This window comes from Silurus meridionalis, chromosome 20 (assembly GCF_014805685.1).
Source record: "Silurus meridionalis isolate SWU-2019-XX chromosome 20, ASM1480568v1, whole genome shotgun sequence".
Lineage (NCBI taxonomy): Eukaryota > Metazoa > Chordata > Actinopteri > Siluriformes > Siluridae > Silurus > Silurus meridionalis.
The window spans coordinates 7,163,314-7,176,083 of NC_060903.1; the positions used below are offsets into that span (position 1 = coordinate 7,163,314).

General features: G+C 36.1%; 1 protein-coding gene across 1 annotated transcript in view; it reads left to right on the plus strand.

The window, feature by feature from the left end:
- The window catches only part of LOC124402791 (myomegalin-like), a 61,788-nt gene that overhangs the window by 15,162 nt on the left and 33,856 nt on the right, over positions 1–12,770 (plus strand). Inside the window, exons 5-9 of the mRNA XM_046876040.1 lie at positions 2,254–2,330; positions 6,152–6,275; positions 6,616–6,776; positions 8,092–8,245; positions 9,092–9,145. Coding sequence (XP_046731996.1) covers positions 2,254–2,330; positions 6,152–6,275; positions 6,616–6,776; positions 8,092–8,245; positions 9,092–9,145 — 570 coding nt within the window. The remainder of the gene's footprint in view (positions 1–2,253; positions 2,331–6,151; positions 6,276–6,615; positions 6,777–8,091; positions 8,246–9,091; positions 9,146–12,770) is intronic.

The window sequence follows — 12,770 nt, forward strand, 5'->3', positions numbered from 1 at the left end:
GTGGGGATTTAAAAGCAGGTAAGTGTACAGCAGCTGTCGAGGTCCGGTTCTTAGTCAGTGCCAGCACCACATTGCTAAGTGCTAAATATAACCTAAGTGACAGCAGTAAAGATGTTCCAGCTTTCCGTTAACTCGACTCTGTTCATGTCATAAGCCTAGCAGACCACAAATAATACATATACGGTACATATTACTTATACTGTATGCAGCTTTATTTTATATAATGTATTTTAACACATTTACAGAGCATTTTCACTGTGAAGCCAGTCATGTAAATGTGGTGCAGGGCATAAAACCATGCAGATATGTTTACGTAATGTTCACAGCAACCATCAGAATGAGAAATAAATGTGATCTCTGTGATTTTGACTGTGGCATGATTGTTGATGACAGAGCAGCTGGTTTGAGTGTTTCTATAACTGCTGTTTTCCTAGGATTTTCACATATACTATATGGAAAAAGGTATTGGGACTTTTCCATCTATATGTGGTTCTTTCACAAACCGTACCACAAAGTTGTAGACCAGTAATTATATAGGATGTCTTTATCTTTGGATGTGGTAGCATTAAATTACAATGCTTTATATGGGAAGGAGTGGAAAATCTTGATCTGCCCTCAATCCTAGTAAACACTTCTGGGATGAATTGGAACACTGATTTAACCCTAGTCCTTCTCGTCTTGACCCTTGTAGGAACACCATTGTGTTCCATATAGTGTACATCTAAAAAATGTCCTGAGAATGGTGCACTGGACTACAACAATGGAAGGCCATGCTGTGTTACCTTTCTGTCAGCCAATAAATATAATAATACATGCTTTAAAACCTTTAATTAAAAACATAAAAACAAACATCGCAAAAGAAATGAATGCTCATTGACCCTGCCAAATCAAACTGCTTTTTATATCTCCTGTTTCTTCAATGCATGCATGCCTTCCCTCATGAAGATGTATTAAGGCAGAAAGTGTGTGCTCAGCATGGCTTCCTAGTTCTCATGTCGAGTGTAAAAATCTCTCACGATTTCATCTACAGACCCACAATTCCTTTTAAAAATTGTCACAAATCTCACATGTCCTGTATCTCTTATTTCTGCCTGTTAATCTGGTTATATGACTTGTATGGAGAAAAAAAAAGGTACTTCGTTGCATTGCCTGCTTTTGGTCACGATCAGTTTCTATGCATAAGATTATACTGCATATAAAAGTTTGTATATAAAAGTTTGATCAGAGGAAACACAAAGGCGTATTTAACTCATTACTGTGGGTGTGAATATTAGATGATTTTCCCTTGTTGTTAAATGTGTTAAATGTTTAACGAAACCTATAGTGCATTGTAGGTTCATGTATATTTAACGATAATATGTTGAAACGCTAATACAGAAATGATTCACATCGGTATTTAAACCTCAGGCTTTAACATAAGTCAAAAATTGAGAAAGACATATATATGTGGGGTTAAGTTTGAGAGTCAGTTGATTGCAGCTCTGGATGTAAGCACATCTTAATTGCGGCATTTCCTATGACAAGCAGTATAAAGTCCAGTGCTACTATCTATTGTTTGATATAACCAAAATATTCCTGCAGAAATGTACATTTTATGGACAAATTTTTGCTGGCACCTGACTATAAGATTCGCGTGTGCTTTTCTGAACATCCCATTTCACAATTAATTTTCAGTTGCTGTTATGTTAAACTCCACTAGATTTTGTGAAGTTCTGTGCAGGTTCTGATGTAGGGTAAGGAGATTTGTGGTGTAGTCAGCATTCCAGTACAAAGGTGTACAATAGGGCTGAGATTAAAACACTATAGCAGGCGACTCAAGATCACCACTCTAGCCCACGTAAACTATATATTCATGGAGCTTGCTTTGTGCACAGGTGCATTGTCATGCTTGAACATTTTCAGATCTCCTAGTTCAAAATGTAAATCTACTAGTGAGGTGTCTCAATACTTATGTTCATTTATTGTATGTTTTGTACTGTAAATACACTTAAAACTACAGAAAGCCACTTGAAGATAGCTTAAGCATGTGAGTAACCCAATTCTGAATACAAGAAAGTTTCCAGCTTTTCCAACTGTTTAATTTGAAAAAGTGAACGGCACTAGTGCAGTCAGGTCAAATCACATTTAATGAACATATTATAGAACTTTTTATTTCACTGACATTTAAATATGTTTACATCATCCTTATGAATACAAAGGTTAGGATTATTAATTAACGTGTAATATAATTTTGGTGATTTGTGTTGATTGCAGAACATTGAGCTTAAGGTGGAGGTGGAGAGCTTGAAGCAGGAGTTACAGGAGAAACAGCAGCTCCTCAACAAAGCTCTGTGAGTCTCTTCTCTGTCTACCATCTGTCAGACTGTGTCTTTGTGTCTCTGTGTCTCTCTTCGTTAGTCATTGTTTTTAATGATTTAATTGATTCCAATCAGTGTGATCATGTCTTAGGGCTGTAGTGTGATAAGCAAGAAAAAAACAAAAACAAAACAAAGTTTCTATGCCTGAGTGATCCAGACACGGAGGCTGTTTTTCTCCGTCTGAGAAATGTCTGATTGGACTCGTTATTAGCGCTTTCCATTAGACAATGAACTTTAAATGATAACATTTCTATGCTTTTTCACTGCTAAGTGAGCGATGCCATACTTAAATACACATGCTGGATCGAATTATCCTTCTTGAAAGTTGAGCCAGAATGTGTGAATGGAGATGAAAATAGTTCAGAGCATTAACTGATCAAACCAAATCGAATCATCTTGAAACATCTCTCTCATTAAGCTTTATCACCAAACATAGGGTATATTTGGGTTGTATTTAGTGTGAATTAGCATGAAGCCAGAGATTCAGCCACATAAAAGATATAATTCCTGGTCTTTTGTTTGTATTTTTTGTATTTGATAATTTCTTTAAAGTACTGATAGGAATCCAACATACACCCAGATTCATGTAATCCGGGGTTTGGATTTGTTATTGAACCCTGTGATGATGCCATTCAGTGGAAAAGCACTACTCATCTGATCGATCTGATTCATACCAACGCACACACCTTCTCCAATTACAGTGAGCAACTGGAAAATGCATAGGGCAACACTGATAGATGCAGATATAGAAATATATCTAAAGCAAAGAACCAAAAAACTGACAGATGAAGAAGATGGGATGGGAAACACGTTTTAAAATGTTATGAATGATGGACTGAAGATGACAATTCCCTAACTTTGACTGAAAATTACCATCATGCTAGTGTGGAATTTGGCAATTTAAAAACTGTGGCTAGTCAACCGGATCATATACTTAATTTACTTTTTTAATACATACTCCAAGTACAGATGAATTAACATAATCTATTGTTCTTTGATTGCGGAAAGAAGTTATGCTTCCTGCTGTGTGGGTTTAAATGCCCCCCCTGTGCAGGCTCCATGCCACTTCCGGCCCACAGATCCATTATATCCGACCCGCATGGTAATATCATATTTCCAGTGTAACTGCCAAAGTTCGTCTCTGTGAGTCCTGCACAGTTTCCATGCTTCATCCTTGAAACGATGCCCCATTTACGCTTTATTACAATCAAGTATTGATGCGCACAGCTATGTGAGCTATGTGCAACCTCAGAAGACACCTTGACCTGATGACATATACACTTGACAGGGCAGTTGTACATTGCAATACATTTGCATAACACATAACTAGTATTTATTTATTGATAGCGGTGTCTCAATGTCAGGTCAGAGGACATGACCTCTGTGAAGTGTGCACCGATAAAAGCTAACAATTGTCTCTATGCTATATCCAGATGGCTGTATAAGTGGTCACAAGTCTCCTGTGTTTAATAGCACTCTTATCAAGTCTCAAGGGATCACTTATAACAGGGTGTCACTTATTAGAACAGCTTGTGTATAGGTCATAAATATATATGGAATAAATATATATATGAATCATTGCTATTTTAACTGTGGGTTATGATTTTAGACAGACGGACAGCATGATTTAATGTCTAATCTTACAGCATATTGACATACTGTTTATACAATTCATTTCTGACATGCTAACAAAGCCAATTAAAACCCCTGAAATAATGTATCAATGGCACTTAAATTATAAACATTTATATAGTAGCTGCCATTTGTAATTAAAATCATATTCCGCTCAATAAAAAACAATATGTATTAATATTTACTAAAACGATTCTTAAAAACTCTATCTAATCCCTTAGCAAACATGATCGCTTTGACAATAAAGACTAACTTGTCTGTCATTATACCGATAGACTAGATAAAACTAAAATGTAACTAATGCCAAAGTAATATTTGATTTATTTGATCATTATGTTTCAAATAATTTTTTTTTTATTTAAAGCAGAGTTAAGATGAGTTAAGCAGAGTCAAATGTTTCTGTATTTTAAAAGTTTCTTAGCCATCCAGTAAGTCATGGATTAGTTTGTAAAGGTATGGAGTGTAGAGAAGGGATCAATGTTTCTAAATAAGGTAAATAAATAAAATAAATGAAGGTGAATTATAAAGATTTAAAAATTAATTAATTACAGTAGTACTGTAGTAGTCATTTTTTGTATCTTTTTACATCCCAAATGCTTCGAGAAACTCTGTAAGAGTCATTAAGGAAATGTATCTAAAAAATGTTTAGTATATTTGACATACAAGAATCCTGGGTTTATGGTGTACAAAAATAATTGTTGTCCCCGACCTTCCAAAAATGGCTGCCTGAACAAGTGATGTAGCTCTCAGATGCTAGGATTAAATTAACCCTTAAATACATTGCTCAGGTTGCCAGACCATGAGCTCACCACATACCTCAGTCACACCATCACCCCATCTTATAATTGTTTTGCTGTTAGACATTTGACTGATATTTTGTTATGAATAAAAATAAATTGTAAAGAAAAATTCCATTGACAATTATAGATATTTATATTCAGTTCATTTTGGGGAGCTCAAATATAATTATAATTTAATTTATTTTAATAAAATGAAAAAAAGATTTAAAAAAATAAATGAAAATAATTTAACACCATTCATAACTAATGCCATAGCTCCAGTATGTTAAAGAATATTTTAAGTGCTGGCTCTACAACAACAGCTGGAAAAATAGTTATCCATGGTGGGAGTGAGCTGACAGTCGTTATCCCAGTTTAAAACCAGTACATTTATACACACAGTGACAGACACAGTGGTGTGGGCCATTCCGGGGGTCCCATTCATACAAAAATGAGTCCATATGTAAATCTGTGTGTGTGTATGTGTCTCCATGTACAAGCCATTGCTATTCAAAGACATGATGACAGATGTTTAAACATGGAAAATGTTCCATGATGACCGAAACCATCTCTAGGTGTTAGGGCACACCTTCTTAGTTACCTGTGCAACTTTTCTTAATTTTGTATATACATTTTTTTTATTTTATTTTTGCCTTTACATTGTAGCACATCTGTTCTTGATAGTCAAGCTCTCTAGGAATGTCTGGTAAATTAGGGTTAGATCTAAACCCACCAGGCTTGGTCAGCCAACTGGCTCCTTCATTTGAACATATGTATGACATTCCACAGGTCTACACTTGCAGGGAACTAAAAAAAAGAGCAGGCATCCATAGCTAGACATTTGTTCTCAAAACAGCTGTAGCTTTATGTTTACATAGCTGTAACCAGTAATATTTATACTGATAGTAATGGGTTAGTAGGGCAAAGCACCCTTAGGATAATGCTATCTCAATCAGGATAAGTGTGATTTGGTGTTGCTGACACATCACGCATCTAGAGCATTAACTGTCCTCCGAAAGGTCTTTAGAGGTCTTTAGAGGAAAAACTAAAAGTACACACTGTGCAATAATATCCCAAAAGCTCAAGATTGTATGTGGTTAATGTGTCTAATGTGTTTGCTTTGAATATGCAAGTGTTATGTTTACCACATTTGGCATTCAGAGCAAATGGGAAATGAAGTAGAGCATTATGAACTTGATTTACAATCAGATATCATGAATGAGATTAGCAAACGTGGCTGTCTTTGTTTTTTATGTTATCCACAATATCAGTTTTATTGTTAGTATTGATAGATTTTAGCTTCTCTAATGTTGGGACGCATGTTTCAAAGCAAAAGCAGGATAGTGATTATCCATCTAAGCCACCCCTGCCGTTTTGCAATAGGACAACAGCAGAGAGCCTGACCAATAACAATGAAGCAGAGCTGCAGCGTCGCTGTGAGGCGAGGCAGCAGGAGATCGACCACATGCAACAGGTCCTGCAGACCAAGATACAGCTCCTGCAGGAGGTACACATTTTAACATTTACGGCAATTTGGCAGACGTTCTAATCCAGACCTGAGCAGTTGAGGTTTAAGGGCCTTGCTTAAGGGCCCACCAGTGGCAGCTTGGTGGTGCTGGATTTGAACTCACACCTTCTGATCAGAAGATAAACCGCTAAGCTACCACCTCCCCACTAGCACACACATTTAAAAACCTACTGATTCACATACTTTCATATGCATTGCACATAACTAGTCACTAGGCAGGTATACATGTGCGTTTTTTGATAATCAGCCTAAAGAATATTATTATGTATTATAATGATGATAATGATGACGATGATGGTGGTAATGGTATTTATGACAGGAGGCTCAGTTAGCACGGAGCGAGGCTGAACGCATGGCCAGTCTCGCAGAGTCCTGCTCTCAGCATCCCCCTGTCCCCATGGAGCCCATCACCAAGGAGATGTCTGTTGCTAAGAGCTCACAACCTCCCGACATGCTGCCTGACAACAGAGACAGCAGAAGGTAGGAGAACATGAGAGACTCGTTTTAATTGAGTTATTCCCTGAGGCAGTTTGAAATAGTTCTCCATCCAAAAATAACACAATACACCCACAACACATGTACTGTGTGTCCCTCTTTTTTCTTTTTTCAGTGGTTGGCAATATCCTGCATTCTTGCATACAATAAACAAAACAGAGTGTCTATTAAACCTATATTATTAGCAACACCTCTGAAATGATGGTGACAATAATCATTTTCAGCCTCTGAATGAGTCCAATATATATCTTTATCTAGAGTTAATCCACATACCACATTCAAGCGAACGTAAAACGCAGCCTAGCGCAACCCCTAGCAAAGACAAACTCATCCTAAACACATTCCAGTGTATTTTTAATGCACTGAAACATGTGCTGTCTGAGCATGTCACACTTGTGTTACTTATTTAACCAAAGTTACTTAAAGGTTTAAGCTATGCAGCTTGATACTCTTGACTAAATACAGTTTTTCAGATTTTCACAAATTCATTTTATCTATTGACATTTTTTTTTTAATATATCATGTTTGTTGTTGTTTGTTTGTTTGTTGACAAATGTTTTTGGACACCTGACCATAATATTCATATATGTTTTTTGTATTTGTATACCTCCACTCTTCTGGGAAGATGTTCTACTAGATTTTGGAGTGTGCTTGTGGAGATTTGTGATCATTCAGCCACAAGGGTGTTAGTATAGTCTGGTATTGATGAAGAGTGAGGAGTCCTGGGGTGCAGTTAGCGTTTCAATTCATCCTAGTGGTGTTTAATAATGATCTTTCACTCCATTCGATGTAAACTGTATATAATGGGAGCGTCCATTGTGCACAGGGGAGAATTTTCATGCTGGAACAGGTTTTGGTCTTCTAGTTCAAGTGAAAGGAAAATTCAACTGCATCCAAAGACATCCTGTACAATTGTTTGCCTCTAACTTCTTGGAAACAGTTTAACGAAGAACCACATATGGTTGGAGAAGTCAGGTGTCCCAGATCTTTTGTCAATGAACATGCAAAATGAACATGAACTAATTGAAAAAATTGATGGGTTTACAAACAGACCAGGCGTGTTCAGAAAACGTATGAAAGTGGGTGAACGTCCTCCCCTTTCTGAAATAACATCTCTGGTTCACTGAGCTGAGATGTTTGGAAAGCCTGAGTTGCTCCTGCCTTTTGATTTTCCCTTCTGTCAGTTTTGCTAGTGTTTTTCCCCCTGGGTTCAATACTAGTATTGAGTGTTTAGTAATTAGGCTCACCTATCACTCCCATACAACCACACAGGTTGCTAATCTGTGTTATTTATCTACAGGATTGAGGAGCTCATGGAGGCAGTGCGCTGTAAGGAGATGTTGATACGGGAGTTAACGGAAGAGAGAAGCTCTCTGAGAGAGAGAGTCACAGAGATGGAGGAACAGCTCCAAGAACTCTCTACCTCACTACTGCAAAAAGAACAAGATGCAGAGGTGAGTAAGAATGTGTGCATGTGTGTGCATGAGAGCAAGCAAAAGAGTAGCCAGAGAGCACAGGAAAATATCAGTATTGTCAAGTCTTTCTGAAATTCATTGTTGCCCTCGGCACTGCCCTCTGGTGTATGTTTAGAGAATTGAATCCACATCAAAAACCAAAAGCTGTGAAAAGCCCTGATCTCACTTCCTCTCTTGTACATGTATGTCCCCTTTTGAAATATACATCATGTAAACATCATGTATGTCATGTAAAAAATGTATACATTAAAAAATATCAGCTGATTATTACAGGCAAAGAAACTAGTAGAAATCTTTAAATTTAAAAAAGGGTTATACTGTGATGTATTTTTGCTGTAATCCACGGCACTGAAACACACCTCTATCTGCCAACACAAGTGTGATTTTTGGAGAAATCTTTTTTAATGATTTGGAAATGAGGACTATAAATAATTTTTTTTCATTTAAAAAATCTTATTCAGTTCATATCTATACGATTGAACAGCTCTCTCTGACAAGAGAGGTGTTGAGTAGGTCAGGTCTCTTAATTTCTGTCATACAACTGATGTAACATGAGATATCATAGGACCAGAACTCATCTTTCTGCTGACACACCAGCAGCTGCCAAGTTCTTCACAAAGTTTCTCGCTCTCATGTGAAGCTCTCTTCTGAATGTGAAGCTATGCCTTTGCAAGTAAATTATGATATAAATTATAAAAAAGTGATATTCAAAGCTCATAAAGCACATATTCAAAGCACATTTTGAAAAGATTTAACTGAATGGAATAACAAATCAAACAGTATATGACATCGTGTGATCGCTGTTCTTTATTGTGATTTTTGCAGTTTTATCAGGAAGAGCTGGGTCGTGAGCGACTGCGTGTCCAACAGGAGATGCAGGTAGGACTTCATCATTAAATGTATATTTGTGTACAAAATCTTGAATCAGTCTAATGCAGTTCTGATCATAAGCATGTCAATGTTGTAGTTTTCTTATTAACAGTTTGTAGAATAAATTCCTACATGCTCAATCCAAGTACTGCATCACACAACCATGTGTAGGTCCAATGAGCACCAGTATGTCACTTTGTATATCACTATTGGTCTGGTGACTATTGTGAGAATCATTGTTGTATATCTGCCATGTATATATACCACACTGTAATATAGACTGAACAGAAGTAATGTACTGCATAAATATTGACACAAACATGTACATAAATTACTGTCTAGAGAACGACAGAGCCATAGTCAGTATAATTATTTTGAAAATATATCATGTTTGTGCTCTTGTAACCATGAAAGTTACACTACATGGAAAAAAGTTTGTAGGCACCCAAATGTTTGTATGTGCTTCTTGAACATTCCATTTCACATCTATCTCCACCCTTTTGGGAAGATGTTTCATTAGATTTTGGAGTGTGTTTGTGAAGATATGTGGTCATTTAGCTATAAGGGTGTTAGTAAAGTCAGATACTGATGTAGGGTAAGGATTTCTGGGATGCAGTCAGCACTTCAATTTATCCCAAAAGTGTTCAATATGGTTGAGGTCAGAGCTCTATTGCAGGCCATTCAAGATCTTCTACTACAGCCTATGGAAACCATATCTTCATGAAGCTTTCCTTGTGCATGCTGGAGTTTTAATTTTTTTATATTTTTAAATACATTTTTTTACATTTTTTTGTAAATTTTTTAAAAATGACATATAATTTGAATTAAAAGGCATCATGTGCTTCTAACTTTGTGCTAACAATTTGGTGAAGAACCGCCAATTTTTTGAGGGCATTGAGGGTCTTCTTCGACCAAATATCACAAAAATGTTCAGTATGAAAATAAATTCTGTATCTATTTATGAACTACACAAGCATGAATTATTATGTATGAGTCGAGAAATGTGCTTAGGGCCTTGTCTAATTTCAACTCATCTTTTTCACTGTCACATTAAATTGGCAAATATTCATGATCAAAGCTTGCCCCCTAGTGGAAGATAACAAAAAAGTCACCTTGAAAAATTTTTTTAAGAGAAAACAAATACTGAGCCATCCTAGGTCTCTTTCAGCTTTCATTGCCTTTTGAAGCAGAAAGAACATAGAACACATTATAACTTGTGTGATAAAGTAAAGACAGCTGTGAGCTCCCATCCTGTGAGCTAAGAAAGCAAAAAAGGGTGTTGATGTAACATAACCAGAGCATGGTTACATAACATGCTGTTTTTAGACCATTGTCTCAAGCAACACAGTCGCCAATAGAGTTTATCTCTGGTACCAGTCATTTCAAATCACATCCAGTTTATTTATATATGCAGGACCTGTCCTGTTTTTTTCTTGTTTGCTTTCTTTTTACTTTTCAATCAAAATATAAAAAAGAATGGTTAAGATACTGTATTAAAAAATAAATAAATAAAATGTGGCATTTTGGTAGTGTTTTTGGTTTTCTGTTAAGGCTACACTAGTAGCTGTCTACTTAATTATCACTCACTGTTGACTATTTACCTCATACCGCACTGAACAACATTCTGAAATGTTTTTTTTCCCCTTAATTACATGTTTTTGTTATTTAGCATCATTTCCCTGTGTGATATGTTGCTCTGTCTTTAATTATATTTTGCTAGCATTTAGTCAACTTGAAAGGAAATGAGACAAAAGTCCTTTGCAGGCCACATTTCATCTCATCTGATTTCCATTAGGCAGGTTTCTGTTATATTACACTGAGGGTGGAGTGCTTCATGAATCATTGTTGAGCTCCATAAACACATTGTGTTTAACAAGTAATAATGGGTGTGTGGTTATTTCTGTATTTCTCTGTACTAAAGGAGGACACTGAGTATGAATGTGTAGTCAGAATACATTCTTAATATAATCTATGCCAGAGGTCCCTAAACTGCAGCCCTCAGGCCGAAAACGGCCCTCCCCCACATTTGGAACAATGCCAGAGACATATTTTGAAAATGTAATTTTCATGTAAGTTTTACTCATATCATAAATGTATTTGATAATAAAGGTTGACTTTTAAACAAAAATCATCTTTAATAGAGGTCGAGGCACCGATAGGTAATAGCTGGGACTGTAGACTATGTGCAAAAATCCATACTGGTAGTTTTTCCGGCTTCCAGTCCACTGTCATTACGAGAGCGGCCTCTTTGTTTTTATATGTGAGACTGCAAGCTGCATGAAGAGCGCTATATTATATTCAGTATTTTTTTATTTAGCAATTATATAATTTTAATATTTGATATTATTATAATTAAATTAGTGATTTTATATATATATATATATATATATATATATATATATATATATATATATATATATATATATATATGCCTTTAGCACATTTTTATGTTTTAGTACTGTTTTTATTTTTAATTTTAAAATAATATTCTAATCTAGCATTAGGATGCATAATAAATACATTTAAAATCATAATAAAATGTCCACAGTAATACTGGTAGTCACTCCAGGCCATGTAATATCCTGTTACAGACCGACCCGGCCCCCTATTAAAGAAAGGAAAAATCTGGCCCTCACAGAAAGAAGTTTTGGGACCCCAAATCTGTGCTATAATGTGTTTTGAGAAATATGCTTTATTACATACTATTTCCTGAAAGACTTTTTCAGACAGTTTAAGAGTTCATTTCTTGTGTTACAAAGCTAAAAAGGAAAAGATGTGTGTCTATGGCAATGTACTATGTACAATTAACACTTGAGATGTGATCCTATTGGGAGGTGACCCAGGACCGTTCAGCTGCCACTTGGCTTCCAAAGACGGGAACTAAACTGACTAGTGTACAGTATGTGTTTGATGTGTTTCTGAGAAGGCATGAGTACACGTTGCCTCCAGGCACTGTTTGACTTGTAAATCAGCACAGGGGAATATGCAAATGCTGGAGATGGCAGGAATTACTCGGCTCAGATTGCTGGCTGAATTGAACACAGCTGCCTCACTCGTTCACATTCACTCACTGTGGCTCTCGCAGACATTCATCTTCACATGTACTCATTCAAAATTGTAACACAGTAAGCCTTATAGATATGTATGACACTTGAGTTGAGCAAGAAGCGCTAGGTGATAACACATTCAACCAGTTGTTGTAGTTTATGTAGTGTACTGTATGCATTATGTGAATGTGTCCTTTTTGAAATCTTTCCAATTTTGGGTCTTTTCAACTTTCCAGTTTTGCATCATGTAAATCAAGTCAACTCCAGATTCACAAAACTAGCTAATGATTTCTCGCTCAATACACTACAATAGGACTTTTGTGTAAAAACTTCCATGACAAAGATGGTCAAAATGGTGGATGAAACCTAATTCTGTTACAAAGTGCAAAGTGCTGAGAAGTGCACAGAAATATGTTTTTGTACATCATGTATATAGGATTGGTGTTTACTACTTTGGAATATAATACCACACAGCATTACCGAAGAAATATAATGTGATTGCCTTCTAAATGAATGTGTGCATTTGTTTATATCTATGTGTTGCTGATTAAACCAATGTCCTAATTTAATCTGCTAGATCATTAACC